Source organism: Talpa europaea (genome assembly GCF_964194135.1).
Source record: "Talpa europaea genome assembly, chromosome: 8".
Classification (NCBI taxonomy): Eukaryota; Metazoa; Chordata; class Mammalia; order Eulipotyphla; family Talpidae; genus Talpa; species Talpa europaea.
Window position 1 is genome coordinate 100,528,892 of NC_140075.1, and position 19,308 is coordinate 100,548,199.

The following is a 19,308-nucleotide window of genomic DNA, read 5'->3' on the forward strand; positions in this document are numbered from 1 at the left end:
CTCTGATGAGTGCAGAAAAAACCAACCGATAAACAGCACCTCGAGACAAAGGGCAGGCTTCTCCGCCTCCTGCTCCCAGTGATCGTGGGAAATCAGCTGCAAACGTAGACAGCGAGTAATGGCTCTTATAATTGCTCTTCACATGGTCCGTTGCTTCTCTAGTCTACTTCTTTCCTCGTTGCTCTTTATCTGTCTTCAAGCATGTGTTTCATTTCCTGAAACAACTTTGTACAAAGAAACCACAAATTAGTCAAGTTATCTTCCATCTTAAAGTTTAAATTTTCACAGCTGAAACTTAAAGTAACTACAAAAGCAGTTTTGTGTGTTTTCAGAAGTGGATACGAGTCTAGATCTTTTGTGGATACAGGAGGATCCTGCTCTCTCTCCCTCCTGTGGGAAGTGGGAGGCTGCCCTTAGCACTGGGGCTCTCCAGCTTGCCTGGAGACCCTGGGCCTTTTTACATTTCATAAAAAACCTAGCTCCTGCCTGTTTAAAATTTAAGTTAAGTAGTGTTGACTCTTAGTACTCCTACTGGGAAAAATTACAAAGGCTTTCTTGTTTGTTCCATTAAAGAAACTGAGCTCCTGAATTGGTCCCTTTGCTTTGTCTACATTGCAGGTGCTGTTTGATGACATTGGACAATCCCTGATCAGACTCTGCAGCCGGGATCTGCAGTTTCAGCTGGTCGTGGCCTTCCTACAGTTCCTGGGCGTGCCCTCTGGCTTCAGCCCCCCGGCCTCCTGCCTCTATCTGGCCATGGATGAGAGCAGCATCTTTGATAGTGGACTTTACGATGAAAAGCCATTGACTTCTCTCAGCCTTTCGTTTTCCGGCGTCAGCTGTGTGGGCCGCACGGACCCACTGGGCTGCCGGCGCTGGACCAGGGGTCACAATCGAGAAGGCGAGGAGTTCATCCGCAACCTCTTCCACCTTGTGATGCCTTTGTTTTCAGGCAGAGAGAGGTCTCAGCTCTGTTTCTCCTGGTTGCGGTACGAGCTTGCAAAGGTAACTCAGCCGCCTTTTTCCTGACTGATCGTGTCAGTGCTTGTAAATGGGCTTGCGGGCCTTGGGGCTCCTCGGGGGACTGGCCACAGCATCACCTCCTTCAGGGGCCTGAAATTCTCCTGGTGTGTGGCTGCTCTTTGTGAAGGGCTCAGGGGGAGCAGGAGGAGGAGGAGGAGAGCAGAGGGAGAGGGCGGGGAAAGATGAGAGCAGGGGGGAGGAGGAGGAAAGCAAGGGGAGGAGGAAGAGGAGGAGAGCAGGGGGGAGCAGGAGGAAAGCAGGGGGGAGCAGGAGGAGAGCAGGGGGGAGCAGGAGGAGAGCAGGGGGAGGAGGAGGAGGGCAGGGGGAGGAGGAGGAGAGCAGAGGGGAGGAGGAGGAGAGCAGGGGGAGGAGGAGGAGAGCAGGAGGAGGAGGGCAGGGGGAGGAGATGGAGGAGGAGGAGAAGATGGGGGAGAAAGCGCAGGGGGAGGGGGAGAGCAGGGGGAGGAGAGCAGGAGTGAGCCCCTCTCCTTGACGCCTTTAACTGTTGATATTGTTGAATTTTTGTCACCCGCCGTCTGTGGTTGCATGAGCTGTCAGTGTTAAGAACTGAGCTTAAGCTTCGGCAGGGTTAGAGGATTTGGGGCTTATTAAGACAGATAAAATAAGCTACTTAGCCTGCTCTTTAGATCCATCTGCTGGAAACCATCTAGGATCGACTGTTCTGCCCCCTGCTAACTGTTCTGCCCTCAACAGTTCATACTGACTCTAACCTGCAAAGTTCTGGCCGCGCCATGACACGTTGCACACGCGGGTCATGTCATGGCGGTGGTGTCTCAGGAGCCCGGGGCCCCCTGTCGTCAGGAATTTGGAGTCTAGTAGCAGGTGGAAACCTGGGTGTGTTCATTTGGGGACGCTTGTGTTCTTGGCAAAGCCCTGATGTGTTTCCCAGCTCAGAGCCCCCGTGTTCACCAGACGTGCCAGAGGAAAGACATGTCGGTGCTTGGGGGCCTTCCAGAGTTGACAGTGTGACGGGGCTCCAGTAAGATGAGAGCAGCTGGCGTCATTCTTTCCTCCTTCCCTCCAGGTCGTTTGGTGCCTGCGCACTAAAAACAAGAAGAGATTAAAGTCACAAGGAAAGAACTGCAAAAAACTAGCCAAGAATCTCCTTAAGGAGCCAGAAAATCGTAACAATTTTTGCCTCTGGAAGCAGTACGCACATCTGGAGTGGTTGCTGGGCAACACAGAGGACGCCAGGAAAGTTTTTGACACGGCGCTCAGCCTGGCGGTGGGCAGAGGGCTGAAGGACTGCGAGCTCGCTGAGCTCAGTCTCCTCTACGCGGAGCTGGAGGCGGAGCTGCTGCCTGACGCGGGCAGGGCCGCCACGGCCCGAGCTGTCCACATACTGACCAGGCTGACGGAGAGCGGCCCCTACGGGTCCTACGCCGGGCAGGTCATGGCCGTGCACATTTTGAAAGCCCGGAAGGCTTACGAGCACGCGCTGCAGGACTGTCTGGGCGAGGGCTCTGCCTCTGACCCGGCTCCCTGCAGCTCTGACCCGGCACCCAGTGGCTCCGATCCCGCTCCCAGCGGCTCTTCTAGCCGCCTAGTTAGTGTGGCCAAGTGCTTTATGCTCTTCCAGTATTTGACCATAGGCATAGATGCTGCTGTGCGTGTGTATGAGCAAGTGTTTGCCAAACTGAAGGACTCAGTTTCCCCCGAAGACTGTGACCTGGTGGCGAGTGCCAGCCCCCCGAGTCTAAGCTGTGACCTGGAACCCCTCACGCTGCTGCACACGAGCCTGCTCCGCTTCCACATGACCGTCAGCGTGTACCCGCTGGCGCCGCTGCGTGAGGCGCTCTCAGAGGCTTTAAAGTTGTATCCGGACAACCAGCTTCTTTGGAGGTCTTATGTACAGATTCAAAATAAGTCCCACAGTGCCAGTAAGACCAGAAGATTCTTTGATGCCATCATCAGGTCTGCCAAACCCTTGGAGCCGTGGTTGTTTGCTATTGAAGCCGAGAAAATGAGGAAAAGACTGGTGGAAACGGTTCAGAGGTAATCACAGGTGGTTCGGTGTCCACGGACTTTTCCCTAAAAGAAACCCTATTTCCCCCCATCCTGCTCCGCCTAAGGACTGTGGGACACGCGGGGTCCCGTGCCGGGAACAGCGGCCTGGGGTTGTGTGATAGCATCTTGAAAGAGCACCAGGGACATGCAGGGTAGCAGCAGCTCTCAGCAGGGGCCTCGTGGCTGTGTCCCCAAGGCCACGCTTTCTGGGGTCCTGAGCATTGCTTATGGTCCCGAGGTGGTGACTGTCAGGCCGCCCGGGAGCTGAGCAGCTGTTGTGAAAGCACAGTGGTCAGAGCACAGGCTCCAGGGGTGGAGTCTGGATCCCAACCCCAGATCTTCACTCACCAGCTGTGAGTGTCTGGACACGTGACCCAGCGCGCCTGTGGGTTCCCCTTCTGTGAAATGGAATGACCAGCCCCTCCCAGGGCTGCTTGGAGCGGTGAGGAAGGGAAGCGCATAGGCCTGAGAGCAGAATTACCAGCCTGAGTGTTACTACTGGTGACCCGTGTCCGGTTTTAAAAGTCACCTTTGGATGCATTTTTGTATCTCGGTTACAGGAGAGTCTGGGGAACATCACTCACTTAGGCATCTCTTTGTTCCTTCTGGAATCTTTGCTGTCGCTTCTCGTTGAGTTAATTGCTAGGGCAGAATGGTCTCTGAATGGTATTTCACTCTTTTTGAATATGAGTCTTACTATTCCTACCTTAAAACGAAAGCTCTTTTCTTCCCATGGAGGTAGATTTTTGCGTTCTGAAGCTTTAGATGGTAGGTTATTTTTTAAAAGACAACAGACACAAAGTATGTGTGTGTGACGCCCAGGCAGACTCAGCGTGGTACAGAAGCCGGAGCCCTGCACGCTGCCTCCCGACCCTCAGGCATCACATCACGCCTGCACGCCACACCCCCGCCCTGACCTTTCAGCCCCTGGCGTGCTCCGATCCAGCCATCTCTGACATTTGTCATCCCTGATGTGTGTCTCTCCTGTGACGGAAGGTGTGAGAACGTGTCTCAAGGCTAACCAGGCCTTGTCTTGCAGGGTCGATGGTAAAGAGGTCTATGCCACCATTCCCGAGACCGGCCTAACACACCGGATCCGAGGCCTGTTTGAAAACGCGATGCGGAGCGAGCATGCCAGCCAGTGCCCCCTGCTGTGGAGGATGTACCTGAATTTTTTGGTAAGTTCTGGTGGAGACTTGCTCTTCCTTCAGAGTGAGAACGTGCAGGTGTGCGTTGGCGAAATCTGGGAGGGACTGTTTTCACCCTCACACCTTCTTGGCTCTGGTTAGTCCTTTCCAGAACCCTGCAGGAATAACACATGGCTCTCGGCACTCGGGAGAGGCTCACAAGCTGCCTTTTCACTTGGGATGTAGTAGGAGCAGGCGAGGAGCAGTCCCTGGGCAGTTGGTCTGGCAGAGGCCTGGGACCTGAAGCCTTTCCAGAGACTTGCGCCTGTTTTCAGGTGGGTCTTGTTTGCTCAGTTTCCAGGGCTCAGTGTGACAAAAAGGTGGCCTTAGTGTCAATCTCAGCTCCCACTTCACTCTGGAAATGGCCTTTGGTGCAGTTAGAGGTTCACCTGGAGAGGGATGCTGGCAGCTCTGCTCCTTCTCGCTGTGCCCTCTCGGTTCTGCTGAGATGTTCCCTGTCTGCCTGAGGAGACAGGCTTACCCAGTCACCACGCTAGGGGAGAGACGGGTATGCTGTGGAATTGGTTTTATTTCTGCTCTGATTTAGGACTTTTACAAGGAATCATGGTTTCTTTTTCTTTTCTTTTTTTTTTTTTAAAGATTGATTTATTTGGGGCCTCTCCTGGTGGCATAGGCCCTTGAGCGCAGTGCGGTAAAGCTGTCCACAGCTTCTGCAGCGCCGGTTTGATCCCGGCCGGCTGGTGAGAATCCCACATGGTATGGCAGACCAGACCTCTCCTGTCTCGCCCACTGCTCCCCTCAGCAGTGTATTTCGGTCAGTCTGCCTGTTCTGCTCCCCACTTTGTCTCTGGTGAATCCTCTCACCCTCCCGCACATCTGGTCTGTGCCCCAGTTCTTATATGCATGAATAAATAAAATCTTTTTTTAAAAAAAGATTATGCATACAAAATAAATAAAACCCTTTAAAAAAAGATTTATTTATTTATGCATACAAGAGCTGGGGGACAGGTCAGAGTGGGGGGATGGTGGTGAGAGGATTCACCAGAGACAGAGTGGGGCACAGAACAGGCAGACTGACCGGAATACACTGCTGAGGGGAGCAGCGGACAAGACAGGAGAGGCCTGCCGTGCCATGTGGGTAGCTCCCTGGCCGGCTGGGGATCAAACTTGTGCTCCAGTCTACGGATAGCTTCACAGTGCTGTGCTTAACCCCTGGCGCCACCGGGGAGGCCCAGAATCATGGTTTCTTAAAGTGAGGGAATTAGAAGATGAGGAAGGAGGACAGGCTGTGTGCCAGGGTAACACTCATGAGCTGTTCTTCCTGTTTGAAGCACTGCTGTAGTGAGAGGGAAAAGATGACAGGTGTGACTTAAAACATGAGATCTTGAATGGGAAAAAGCAACAGTCAAGGTCAAGGTTGCACCTGGTGTAGCAGAGGCAGCTCTGGTTGGATGAGGGACATTGCAGAGTTCTCAGTTGAGGCCAGCCAGCTTAGGTACCTGGGCTTGCTGGGCTCCAGGATTATCTGTGAGACTCATAAATGCAGTGGTTGAGAAGGACAGTGTTCAGTGTTTATTTGAAATTAGGAAGAAAGTTGAATCTGTCTTAGGACATTGAAGTATTTTGGCAAAGGAAGGTGGCGTTCACACTGGTTCCTTGGGTATCAGGTCAGAGGACTGGCATCAGGATGGCTGAGGCTCACACCAGGAGGGAAGGTCGAGTCCCCTGGCTCACGGTGGGCTCAGCTTAGAGGGAATGGGGAAGGCCTAAGCCTTGCCTGTAGCAAGATGCCTGGTACAGCCCAAGGTCAGTCTTGATGACTGTGAAAGTCAGAATTATTTTTCTCCACTGAAATATTTTTATTCAGGTCATCAGTGATTTTCATTTTGTTAAATTCAAGGTTAAATTTTTGCATGAGTCTGAAAGTACTGGAAGGGGGGAGGCCGTGAGCAGCAGAGCTGACATCTGGACACTGCACCTGCCCCCGGGCGGGAGGAGCTGGCTTCTACTGGGAGACTCGGGGGAGTCTGGGAACAGGCTAGAAACAGACTTCAGCCTCATGAACTCCCCTTGTGCCCATTCACAGCAGGGCAGATGCCACCAACCTGGAGCTGCCCAGTGGGCTGTGGTTCCCTGGAAGAACTGCCAGCCAGTGACAGATACCCTTGCCGGGGCCTGCAGGAGACCCCAGGGGACACCCCCATGCCACGGCAGCTTCACAGCGGGTGTGATTTTATACTAGAGACAACCTGCTGAACGTCTGCGCACCCTCAGGCTAAGATTCCTGGCCACAAATGTATGTTTAATAAGGTTACTGCTTCAGCAGTTCCGAGCAATTCTGCAATTCTGAGTTTTTAGAAATTGCAAGTGTTTAAACACGTATTTCTACCGCTAATGGCCTTGCTCTGGTACTGTCAGTACCAGAGACATGGGGGATAGAGAAGTGGTAAAGGTCACCATGGCCTGTCAGTGGAGGGGAACGGTGCAACACAGCAGAGGCCCCTGCGAGCTCACCGTGGTGCGCGCACCCAGGCCCCACAGGCAAGTGATGTGCCCACGTGGACTGCCTCGTGTGGATCAGTGCATGGTGGCTCTTAGAGCCTTAGCCTTCCCTTAGCTTTCAGCTCACTTCTGCCTTTTATCCCCTCACTGCAGGTTTCCTTAGGAAATAAAGAAAGAAGCAAAGGTGTGTTCTACAAAGCGCTTCAGAATTGTCCCTGGGCAAAGGTGAGTTCCAGTGTCTTAGATTCCCACGGTGCTTCCTGCCAAGCCTCAGTCCACCCAGTGTCTGCCTGGCCTGTCCCTGTGTCACTGGGGGTGGGGCACACCCACTTTCCCTGCACAGAGCTAGTCTCAACAGGGGCCTTGCTGTGGGCAGTGTTCCCAACATTTGCCCAGTGTTTAGCCAACCCTACTTGGCAGAGCCCAGATCAGTTTGGAACTCAAACTGGTGGTGACTGTCATGTCTGCCACCACTTTGGTGAGGCGGCCTCAGCTCTGAGGTGCTTACTTGTACCCTGTGAGTCCAGTGTCGTTCCTGCAGCGAGCCTGGCTGCTGAGTCAGGGCAGGAGGGGGGCAGCTGGCTGACGAGGCTGGCGATGCTCTCGCCCAGGTGTTGTACATGGACGCTGTGGAGCACTTCCCTGACGAGATGCAGGAGATCCTGGACCTGATGACCGAGAAGGAGCTACGGGTGCGCCTGCCAGTGGAGGAGCTGGAGCTTCTGCTTGAGGACTAGGGCCATGCCACTGAGGCCGCGGCGGAGCCAACATACAGGAGACAGGTGACACCTGTGCTAGCCTGTGTTGAACTCTGCTGTGGAAGCTCCTTTCCTGACCATTTGTGTCCTGGGTTAGCAGTCTCACCTTAGGCGTTGTCTATGTGTACGGGACACAAACGCGGCTTATTGCATATTATATATGTGAACATGTATATGTATGTACATAGAGATGAAATTAATCGACAGTGGCTCGTGTCAGCTCATTTGTTCCCGTTCCTCTGCCCAGTCAGCGCGCCTGCCATGGTGAACACACCCTCTCCGTCGCTTCTTGGCGTCCCGCATATCCTCGGGGTCTCCAGTTGAGGTCTGAGATCAGTTTGGACTTACTCAGCACTAGGACCTCCTCCCTGGGCTGCTTAAGGTAACATTTCCCCCTATCTTCAGAGCAGTGGGGAGTCAGTCACTTAAAACTGGTCATCTGACCTGTGTTGAGCATATCATTACTCCCCAAGACCTACTACTTGGTGACCCCTCCATCTGCGGACCAGGAGTGTCCCTGGGGGCTTGTTAGGAATGCAGGGCTGGCCCTGCCTGGCTGAGGCAGAGTCTGCCCTAGGTCAGGACTCCCTGGGACTTGTGTGCACATTCCAGTATGGAAAGCACTGAAGAAAAAAGGGCTCTGCTACAGGGCAGCTTGCCGGGACCCCCTCTCAGAGTAAAGCGGAGCCTGGAGCCAGCGCCTTCCTACCAAGCCCAGCCCCGTGTGCTGAAGGTCTGCTTGGCCCTGGTGTGCTTGAAATAAAAAAGTCCAGATGGGCCACATTCTTGATTTCCGAGGGCTGTGAATGGAATGTAGTGTAAATATCTATATTCAGACCACTTTCTTCGAAAAGATTTTAGTGCCCTGCAGTCATTTTCATTGTTAAAGCAATTTCTTCACAACCATTATCTTCTGATGTTCGGGTCTTTAAAAACTGGACAGCTACCATGCTTTTAGAAGCAAATCATGATCTCTAGAAATTTACATATTTCTTTGGTGCCTTGTCCAGAAAAGCCAGAATCATGGGGATCTCTGGCTAGAAACCGATGACAGTGGTTGGAAAAGAGCAGCACAGAGCACTTTCTAGAGCAGTCTCAGCCCACCCTGGCGGCCAGCCAGGCAAGCAGACACAGCCTAGATCCATGGCTTTCAGACGGACTACCGGGAAAGGACGACACAGGGAAGGAAATGGAGAAAGGGAAGGGGAGGCTCAGTCTTGAACGCGCTTGAGAAGGATGAGGTTTCTGAACCCAACAAGGGCAGGCAAGCCAGGTTCTTCGGCCTTAACCTTTCAGATTTCTCTTAGGAACTTCAGCCTCGTGCAACACCCATGCTTGCTTTTCTTGTTCCCAGAGTGCTGAGACCCCCAAGCTGTGCCTAAAACTTCAAACGAAAAGCTGTATTTCCTCCTTCTGAAGCCACATGAACCAAGCTTGGTTGCCTGAATAACAAAGACCACCAGCTATGCCCTGCTTTTCCTTAGCTGCTTTTGTGTGTGTCCGCCACAGCGCTAGGGGTGTGATGTAGGGCAACAGGGACTGAAGTCTGCACTTGGTAATTGCCCAGAAGCTTCCTAGCACCTGACCTGCCCACTTGCTGCTGCTGAGTGGCAGGTGAGAAGTCTCCAGAAACAGGTGGAGGTGTTGAGAAAAAGCACAATTTATTGCGAGAGCACTGCATGTGACCGACAGACGGAAGCAGCCCGGTGGGTACACTATACACCATGCTCAAGAAGATACACAGGACGTCTGCTAATCAAGATTCAAGTGAAACGTGGATTCCTTTGGGCAACTTCCCCAACCTCATCCCTCAAAGGGTCAGCACACTCCCCTGACAGGCAACTCTGACTGGCTAGAGATAGAGCCCCTCGGGGGTGCCTTCTTGTTTTTTATAAAGAACATTTTCTTTAGATTTTTTGAAATCTTCATTTGTTACTTTCATTCTGCGTTCTCTCAAGGCCATCAGACCAGCTTCAGTACAGATTGCCTGTAAGAAAGAACAGTATGTTCAGAATCAAATACTTTTTATTTTTAGTCTAACAAATAATTCAGAGAGAGCTATTCTGAAGTAAGATATAAGACACCCAGACTGGAAACACAGTGTTCAAGCCGTCTGGGAAAATATTAAATGTTGAATTTCAAGCATCCTAATTATTTTCTCCAAGGATCGGAGGTGCCTTAAGCTGGAGTAACTAAGGAAGAGGACTGGCCCAGAATAGAGGCTTTGGATTCCAACCAGTTGTGTGGCCCAGCCAGTGCGTTCTCACAGCCCTGCATTTGTTCGAGTAGTAAATATTCCTAGGAAAACAGATGAAATCATACCTGGGAAGTTAGAGGCAATCTAGAGTCTATTTCTACAGTCCTGAGAGACCATACGGTACTGTGCTAATACTAAAAGCAAAACCCCATGGAACAGAGTCATGAGTCCTGGCACTGAAGCCCTCTCACTGCCGCCGCCAGGACGCCGATTTCAAATGGCCCAGCAGAAAGGCGCTGCCTCACTTCAGCACAGGTGTCGGCATGGACAGGCCGCACGTGCGCCGTCTCTGCCGACCTTGGCATTTATCCCTGAGAAACTAGGCACTCCCAAGAGGAGCAGGTGGTATCCAGATGCACCGCCTAAGCCTCACTGGTCATCCTAACTCCTACACGGGAAAAAGCCAAGAGGTACAAACTGGGGCCTGAACGCAGAGGTGCCAGTGCTTGCCCTGTGGCTCAGAGGTGACCTCTTCCAGCCAACACCACCTCCCCACCTGGGCCCGAGCAGCTATCTCTGACACCCCTCACAGAGTAACCTGGGCCTAGAAGAGGCTGCAGCAAACTTAGTGCCAGAGATTTAGGCTTGTGGCCATAGGTGACTTAGGGTCATTTATTTCCTTAAATACTTCAAAAGTGAATCTCCTATTTGAGCATAATGAAAGGTGACCTGACAATTACAAAGCTAAAACCCAGACAGCACATACCGTGCTTAACTATCACCCCAAAAGCACACACTATCTCCCAACTGATAGGGCCCAACCAGCTCAGGTTCTCACCTTGATGTCGGCACCAGAGAGGTCATCTTTAGCCATGATCAAGTCGTCCAGGGTGACGTCATCAGCCAGTGTCATCCGGCTTGTGTGAATCTGAAAGATGCGCTTCTTAGTCTTTTCATCGGGCAGGGGGAACTCAATCTTCCTGTCAATGCGGCCTGCAGGTACAAAAGGGTTTCAGTCATACCCCCAGAGAGGCCTTAGCTCACACTGCAATTTCAGCCAGACAGTGTCCTGTGGGAAGAATGCCCAAATTGTGACAAGCTCACGTTTGTTTCTATAGTTTGTCATTTTCTATACTAAGTTCATCCCATTTAAAGGAAATCCTTTGCTCTGTACCTTCTGAAACAAAAGATTGGTCCCGGAATGGCATTTTTAGTGGAAAAGGACATATCAAGCTTAGGACACCTAATGCTCCACAATGAGACAGACGCGAACCTTACCTGGTCTGATAAGTGCTGGATCCAAAGTCTCTATCCGGTTTGTGGCCATGATAACTTTCACATCGCCCCTTGAATCAAACCCATCCAGCTGGTTCAATAGTTCCAACATTGTTCGCTGAATTTCTCTCTCACCACCAGAATTTGAGTCATATCTTTAGAAATGATGAAAAGGAATGAAGTTAAACTAATCTCCTTCAACATTCTGGTCTCAACTGAGTGTCACTCCCTCAATTATTCTAGCATAAAAATCAGCAGCAATCCATCCTGACTGGCCAAGTTATTTTCACAGTATTTGCTTTGTGGCAATTTACAATTACCTATTCTGTCTCCACGTTTGGGGCATGATCCCCTAACCCGACTGTCAGCACCTCAAGGGCAGAGACTGTGATCATGGCTGGGGCCCCAGGGTCCCAATGGTGCCTGGCTCGGAGCAGTCTCCAGGCAGTCCAGTTCCCAGATCCTGGACAGTTAGAACCTGGCACTTGGGAAAACAGAGCCTCAAGCATCCAGAGAGCACACACAGCAGGAACTGTGCAGCCCAGCGGGGAAGGAAAAGCTACATGGTTCTTGCCTCTAAGCACTGCCAAAAAGGTGAGAGAAAGGTTACCTTTTTGTGCCAATGGCATCAATTTCATCAATAAACACGATGGATGGTGCGTGTTCTTCAGCAACTCTGAACAATTCCCGTACGAGTTTAGGCCCATCGCCTAGGTACTTCTGGATAAGTTCTGAGCCAACCACTCTCAAGAAAGTGGCCGAGGTTTGGTTTGCTACTGCTTTGGCTAATAAGGTTTTACCTATTTTAAAGAAAAAACAAAAAAAACTGTTTTAAACTTAAAAACTCTGTTACTACTTTAAGTGGACATCGACGGTGGGCAGACCTAAGAGATAGAAAGGAGCCACCATCCAGGTGTCTTGACATACTCCAAACTAGGTAAGAGGAAATTTTTAAAAATACCTACTAGATGACGTTTTGGTCATTTTTAACTATTTTCATCATCGTAATGACAGAGGATCCTTTTCATTGGTTATTCCAAGTTGCATCTATTAGCCTAACCCATTCATCCCAGGATTAGAGAACCAAACTACATTTCTATGACGCGCTCAGTGATAATGGTCTGGGAATTCCAGGTTTGACCTGAAGGAACATAGTCTGTGGTGTGCCCTTAGGAGGAAATTCTCACCCATCTCAGGGAAGACCTCATTCATTTCCAGTCTTGCTCTAGTTTCTGATATTTCCCTTTCAGATCAAAAACAAATCAGCAAAGAGCATTATGAGAATGTTAAGAGCTAGAAAACCTTTAGTCCCATTGACAGTGAGCTCTGTGCACTCACCTCAGGAGAAAGAGGCAGAGCTGGTAAAAAGCTCTGGGTTTGAGGAATAGGGGGAGGCCAGCTGGTGAGTGTCACAGAAAACTTGATGGAACATGTGACAGTAGTGCTCCCTTTAGTCAGGCAGGCAGGGTAGCAGGTACAGAGGCTTATTAGAAAGCTGGACTATTCAAGAACATCAATTAGCACGGCAAAGGACAAAAAGGAACTTCCTAAGTGGACAGGATCTTACAGTCGAGCTGCTAGGATGCTTCAATGGCCAGAGATGCTTCCTCTGCCACATCCCTGCTCCTCACAGTGTACAGGCCCCAGAGAGGACACTGGGCTGCAGGCAGGAGGCCTGTATTCCTGCTCCAGGCCTACTCTGAGCTCAGCCTCAGAGCTACTGGGCCTTGGGCAGGTCACTGCCTCTCGAAATGCATTCTCCCGAGTTGTAGAATGACAGACTGTAGCAGTTCCAAGGCTGCCTACGGCTGTTACCTTGGGCCTCCAGTGAGGTAGTGCTCAGCACAGATTCCTGCACACTTTGAAGTCATTCAAACAATCAACCTTTTTCCTTTGGAATTGACATGGCAATGAATTACTAAGTCCTGGACTGTACAACTCAGGACAGCTTACTACACAGTGAACCAAGTACATGTGGGTTTTATCTTTATCTACTGTTATATTCAGTACTAATGGACCAAGAGAATGAACTTAATCTAACACCACAAAACAGCTGTTAAATCAATGGCTCTCCATCATGGCTCTCATGCTTGGCCATACTGCAGAGAACCTTCAGGGAAAGAACCAGGAATCAATTTTTATTTTTAAGCTCCCAAGGGGATTCCAATATACAGCCAAGACTGAATACCCAGTCTTACCTTTCCTTACAAGTTATTCTTAATAGGCTCACATTACTCACAAATAATTGAAAATCTTGTTTTATAACCTATTAATCTAGTATTTGATTGAACATAGTAGAGAAGTTCTTGAACTGTAAATGTGTTCACACTGAACAATCTGCATGGGGGCGGGAGGAGGAGTCCACTGGTGCTTTCTTTTTATTGCAATCACTACTACCATTTTAACATATTAGCTGATGTCTACAATTTCAAGTCCAAGACAGTTAGGTTACTTAGTTCCTCTATTACACAGATAAACATACTTTTGGGTAACAGTTATGTTTCTAGATGAGTTGCTTATTCAAAAATGTCCCATATGTAGCTTTGAGCACTCTGTTTTAAGGAAATTTTGGCACCCTCACTCTCAAAAGATCAGTAGTTATAACCAGCTGAATACCCAGAAAGTGTCCAACATAAAACATACATACCTGTGCCAGGTGGACCATAGAGAATGACCCCCTTAGGGGGTTTTATACCCATCTCTTCATAATATTCAGGATGAGTGAGAGGAAGCTCTACAGATTCCTACAGAACACAAGTAGTAAAAATGAAAGGTTTTCTTAACTGAAATTAGCAGCACCATTATTAACTGGCGTTGAGTATATCTCACTTTAAACAAAGTAAGTTAAACTTTAATGACTCATTAGAGACAATGTGCTTGATTTCAACCAGCAGCAAGGACGTTTGTCCTACTTGAGCACCCATGTCTTCTTTCTCACCATACAGTTTCCCTCATTTTCCAGTAGTAGTCAGACTTCCCAGACATCTACTATAGCTCTTCTTGAGCAAAACCAACTTCAGAAAGCTAAAATTCGGGGGTCTCCCTGGTGGCGCAAGGGGTTAAATCTCAGCACTACGAAGCAATCAGCAGCCACTGCAGCACCAGGGAGATGACCCACATGGTGCCATAGACCTCCCCTTTCTTGCCTGCTGCTCTCCTCAGCAATGTATTTCAGTAGATCTGTCTGTTTGGCTCCCCAGTCTCTGGTGAATCCCCACCCCCACCAGGCCTCTGGCCTGTATCCCAGCTGTTGTATACATAATTAATTAAAATAAATCTTTTTTTAAAAAAGTTCTTGGGCCTCCCCTCATGGCACAGGCAGTTGAGTGCAGTGCTATGAAGCTGTCCGCGGCCTCTGCAGCGCCAGTTCGATCTTGGCTGGCCGCGGAGGGTCCCACATGGCGCAGCAGACCTCTCTTGTCTTGCCTGCTGCTCCCCTCAGCAGTGTTTCATCAGTCTGCCTGTTCTGCTCCCCACTCTGTGTCTGGTGAATCCTCTCACCCTCCCGCGCATCTGGCCTGTACCCCAGTTCTTGTATAAATAAATAAATCTTAAAAAAAAAGTTCTTAAAAAAATGTTCCCCCCCAAAAGCTAAAATTCACCCTTTTGAAATTTTTTCTGATCATTGTCACCACCTAGGAGGGCACAAAGGCTACTTCCCAGCTCTCTGAGTCACCAGCAGAGATCTAGGACCGTTCTTAATCATGTCCCTACAAAGAAATAACTGCGCAGAGCTGCCCACAGCATCCTGAACATCACTTTCCCCAGCCCCTCGGACTGCAGCTGGGCAGGGCCTGTGGCATCTAGGACATGGTACAGGGAGGCGTGTCCCACTGCCCCTTATCACTGGAAGTTTACAGACAGCAGCAGCTGAAGTCAACACAATTGGAAACATCTGCTCACACAATTATTAAACACTACAGATAAAAAGTATCAAGCAGACAGCAGCAGACTGTTATACAACTGTTATTTCTATTGTCTAACTCAGTAGACAAATTCAAACACTCCAAATGACAGAGTTACTGATCTGTCCAATAAAGAGAAAAACATCTAAAACAACTCCAGGCATCCTAAATGAGATAACAGTAAGAAAACAAAATATAAAAACCCAGAGCTCATTCCCAGACACACCTTAATTTCCTGGATTTGGTTGTCCAACCCCCCAATATCAGCATAGGTCTCTTGGGGAGCCTTTTCCACCTTCATCACTGTGACCAGTGGATCCGTGTCATCCATCAGCACCCCTATCACAGCATGCACCTATCAGGGAACATTAAACTTTAACACAGGAACATGGGGTTCACACAATCCATGTACAACAAAGCAGTGCCAATCACAGAATCCTCTAAATTCTCTGGCCACTTATTTCCATAGGACAGGTGGACAGATCTAGAAGAGAGGAGAAAAGCCCTGCTAGGGGCTTTCTCAGAGACCATCAACTTACCTTGTGGTTGAGCAGGACTGAGCAGCCCGGTTCTAGCAGATCCTTATCTACAAATGAGAGAATGCTGACGTAGTGTTCTGAGCCCACAGATGTAGACACGATGGCGTGATTGTCATCTATGATCTCTTCCAAGGTTCCTACTGACATTGGGGTGCCCCTCAGATCATCCACCTTTGATCTTTCCTCCTATGTAAGAGTATGCCATGAAGGGGAAGGAAAGTAACAAGTAGGTAAACACCGATGTGCTAGATTTACAGAACAGCTGGTGTTTTTAAAAGGAAGCTAGTAATGACTCGTTTAGTCTGAAAGGTTCAACTAACAAATTTCATATATTTACTGACAGCTTGAGGTTGTAAGATTTTGTGAAAATGAAAGCTAAAATAATAGTTCTCGGTTTACCTCTTGTTTTTCTTCTAAAGGCTTCATTTGTTCCTGATTTCTAATGAATTCTTCCTCCATCAGGAGATAGTCTTTAATTCTCTCTAACTTCAATAATTTTAATCGGCACTGAGTGTGAGGTGTCACTGTAATTGAAAAATAAAGTTTTGTCACTTTTTGGAGCTTGATATTTGCAGTTGATTTTTTTTTTTTTAAGGGAAAAAGGACTTAAAAATTAAGCTTAATTTAGTTGGACAAAGTGAGAAATTCAATGTTTGGTGATCTCAAGGTAGGAGGTACCTAACTAGAAAGGGGGAAGTTATAAGCAAGCAGGTGAAGACTGAAGTTGGGGTCCATGACCAGACAGCTAATACAAATCAACACATACCATCTGAACTGTCTGTCCATACAAAGAAGTCACTGACACAAAAAATAATGCTTTGGTTTATTTTTCCCCATAGATGATATTAACTTGTGTGGCATTCTCCACACTGTTGTTCTTATGGCGTGAAGTCTTATTCTACTCAAGAATTTTAACATTTACACAGACAAATCAGTCTATCCTGGTTTCTGTATTTGACTTCTTCAAAGGTCTCTCTTCCCCTTAACGTTTAAGAAATATATTCCTGAATTTTCATTTATTTACTTATTTTCTCTTGTGTTAGCTGTAATCCATCTGGCAAAAAGCTGTTCTAATTTTCTCTGAATAGCACATAAAGGGTACCTGTTATTTCTATTAAATAACTCATCTTCTACAGAATGAAATGCCACCTTTACCTTGTATTAATTATCCATGTAACTTGACTTTGTTTTGGGACTTTCTACGTTTTTTTGGCACGCTGATGATCTGGTCTCTGCCTGTGCCATATTGATTGTTGCAGATTTTCATTAGTCATTGTAGATGGGACATTTCCCACAGTCTGACTCCATTCTTAACCAAGCAGTGTTTTAAAAATTATTTCATTTAAACAGGAAGGGACTTGTTTAGATGAGTGTGAGGTGGACATTTGAGCTGTATCTGGAAGTATCTGAAAGCCTGAAGGGATGTGAAGCAGGCAGTCGGGAGGAAGATGGAAGGAAGGACCCTTTTAAGCAGAAGGAAGCAAAGAGCTTGCCTTGATGAGCGGGCAGGAGCCTGCAGTAGGCCAGTGTGACAGATGAGCAGGGGAGCAGCTGGGCTGAGGATGGGGAGGTGGGCTGGCGCAGGTCACCCATTTTGAGTTTTAGTCTACGTTCAACAGGAAGTCAAGTTTACACTCAGACACGGCATAATGTGAATTCCAATACAGTGGCATTCCACTTCTTTATGAAATGAATGTGTTTCTAAGTTACTCAAGCTGAACCTGAGTTTTCTAATCTAAAGCTGTACTTAGAATATACTAGAAGACGTGGCAATTGATGGAGTATATTGTAAAAATGAAATACAGCTTTTATTTCAACCTAGAGAAACGCTGCTCCTGAGAACTAGGAAGAATAGTCATAGAGAAAGAGCTTTAAACACCCCTTATTTCTGCCTCCACGCCACACCTCTAAGGTGCATAAACAGAGATGACACCCCTGGGGTCAGAAAGACAGCAAGGAACCAGGGCATTACCCAGTGGCAGTTTGCTGGCAGCATCTGGTCCCTTTGTTTTCTTCTTCTTTTTCCCCACTCTAGTTGGCACAGGAGGTTCATATTTCTTTTTCTTGTCCTTGAGTTTTTAGAAGAGTGGAAAAAATGACACAGAAATCATGTTAAAACACTTATTTCTATAGGACCACCATCTATTTTCAGTTGATAGTTTTCCTTTTAGGATATTATTAAAAGTTCTCATTTCTTTAAGGGAAAAAAACCCACACAAGTAAGTTTTACATTCCGGTAATTTTAATAAGTGAATGTAACTGATTTTTTTTTTTTTAATAATTCATGATGACAAATGCTTCAGTAAGGAATAGAGAAGTCAGAATTCCTATATGCCCACTTTGATACTGAATCATTTGTGACAATTCTTCATAGTTCAGGATATTAAACACTAAAACTACAGGCAATTTATTTTAATGACAATTAAATTTTAATTACTTCTGGAATGTTATTACTTTTGCAGATTTAAAAACCACTAACTTCCAAATACCTATATGACAGCTAGGTCAATAATCTTTTCTAAAGCATCAAAAGGGCAGTATATCTGTAGGCCAAGCTGGTAAGTACAAAATTTATTTTGCATTTTTAAATTATGAGTCCCAAGTGATCTTCTCAGCTACAATCCATGCAAGATTTCCATTATTTAATCATATGACATAGCTGGCTGATTTACCTTGTCGTCCTTCTTGCCACCTCCAGGACCATGTCCACCACTCTGACTTTGACCCTGGGGTGGGATGGAGGGGGGATCAGACAGAAATAAATTCAAAATATGGTCACTTAAATCAACATTCTTATTTTCCTGTGATTCTAAGATACCAACACTTCCCTCTCACCCTAACATTTCTGAATTCAAGTTGTAGTCAATGTGTACATTTCTGACTAGCGAGGTAGAAATTGTTTTCCTAAAAAGCTGTTAGGTCAGTGGTGTGCCTGCAACCGACTGCATCTTATCACAGTCAGCTCTAGGGCCTCCGTGGTGGTGCAAGGGGTTAAGACACAGCACAATGAAGCTAGCCACTGCAGCACCGAGATCGATTCCTGGTCAGGGAGGTAATCCACATGGCACAGCAGACCTCTCCTGTCTCACTCGCTGCTCCCCCTCAGCAGTGTATTTCAGTAGATCCACCTGTTCTGCTCCCTGCTGTCTCTGGTGAATCCTCTCACCCCCCCACACCTGGCCAGTACCCCAGTTCTTGTACGCATAAATAAACAAATCTTTAAAAAAAAAAGTCAGCTCTAAGAAATAAACATATCACACAATGAGGCTCAAGACCACCCCTTCTTAAGGGGAAGGTAGAGTATCTGACATTATTTAATATAAAACTACCTCACAGAGATCACCAAAAGTATATCTCCATGAAATGAGACAATAATTTATTTCTAAGATCACTCTTTTAACAACTTAAATACCTCCCAGCCCTAAAGCCTAAGGGCTCTTAGGCAGGTTTTTTTCCCTAAACTGGAATTGCTTCACCACCTGAAGGTATTAAGAAACTATGCAAATCATAACCACTATGAGGTATCACCTCACACCTGTTAGAATAGTAATTACCAAAAAAATAAGAACAAGTGTTGGCAAGGATATGGAGAAAAGTAAACTGGTTTACTTTTTCTATGGGAAATAGCATGGAGATTCCTCAAGAAATTACAAATACAACTATTCTATCATCCAGCAATTCCACACCAGGGTATTTTATCTGAAGAAAATGAAAACTCCGACTCAAGAAAATACATGCACCCCAATGTTCACTGTAGCATTAGTTACAGTAGCCAAGATATGGAAACAAGCAATCCACCAATGAATGGATAAGGAAAGTAATATATGTGTATATAAACAATGGTACATTATTCAACCATAAAAAAGCAAATCCTGTCATATGCAACATGAATGGGACCTTCAGGGCATTATGCTAAGTGAAAAAGAGAAAAAT

At 47.6% G+C, this 19,308-nt stretch overlaps 2 protein-coding genes across 3 annotated transcripts in view; one reads left to right on the forward strand and one right to left on the reverse strand.

The window, feature by feature from the left end:
- Positions 1 to 7,438, forward strand: part of NRDE2 (NRDE-2, necessary for RNA interference, domain containing) — a gene marked incomplete at its 3' end in the record, with an annotated part of 40,929 nt that extends 33,491 nt beyond the window's left edge. For both annotated transcript variants that reach the window (XM_084240790.1, XM_084240789.1), the window contains 5 exons: positions 619 to 1,005; positions 2,069 to 3,039; positions 4,091 to 4,229; positions 6,855 to 6,926; positions 7,313 to 7,438. In XM_084240790.1, coding sequence (XP_084096916.1) covers positions 619 to 1,005; positions 2,069 to 3,039; positions 4,091 to 4,229; positions 6,855 to 6,926; positions 7,313 to 7,438 — 1,695 coding nt within the window. The remainder of the gene's footprint in view (positions 1 to 618; positions 1,006 to 2,068; positions 3,040 to 4,090; positions 4,230 to 6,854; positions 6,927 to 7,312) is intronic.
- A 1,699-nt stretch (positions 7,439 to 9,137) lies between these two features.
- PSMC1 (proteasome 26S subunit, ATPase 1) lies at positions 9,138 to 17,441 on the reverse strand. The gene is made up of 9 exons (XM_084241327.1): positions 17,348 to 17,441; positions 15,775 to 15,899; positions 15,376 to 15,561; positions 15,063 to 15,191; positions 13,579 to 13,675; positions 11,542 to 11,731; positions 10,935 to 11,086; positions 10,495 to 10,649; positions 9,138 to 9,446 (listed from the first exon to the last, which is right to left on the reverse strand). The coding sequence occupies exons 2-9, from the start codon at positions 15,832 to 15,834 to the stop codon at positions 9,312 to 9,314; spliced, it is 1,104 nt and encodes a 367-aa protein (XP_084097453.1). The 5' UTR covers positions 15,835 to 15,899; positions 17,348 to 17,441; the 3' UTR covers positions 9,138 to 9,311.
- Positions 17,442 to 19,308: the final 1,867 nt, after the last annotated feature.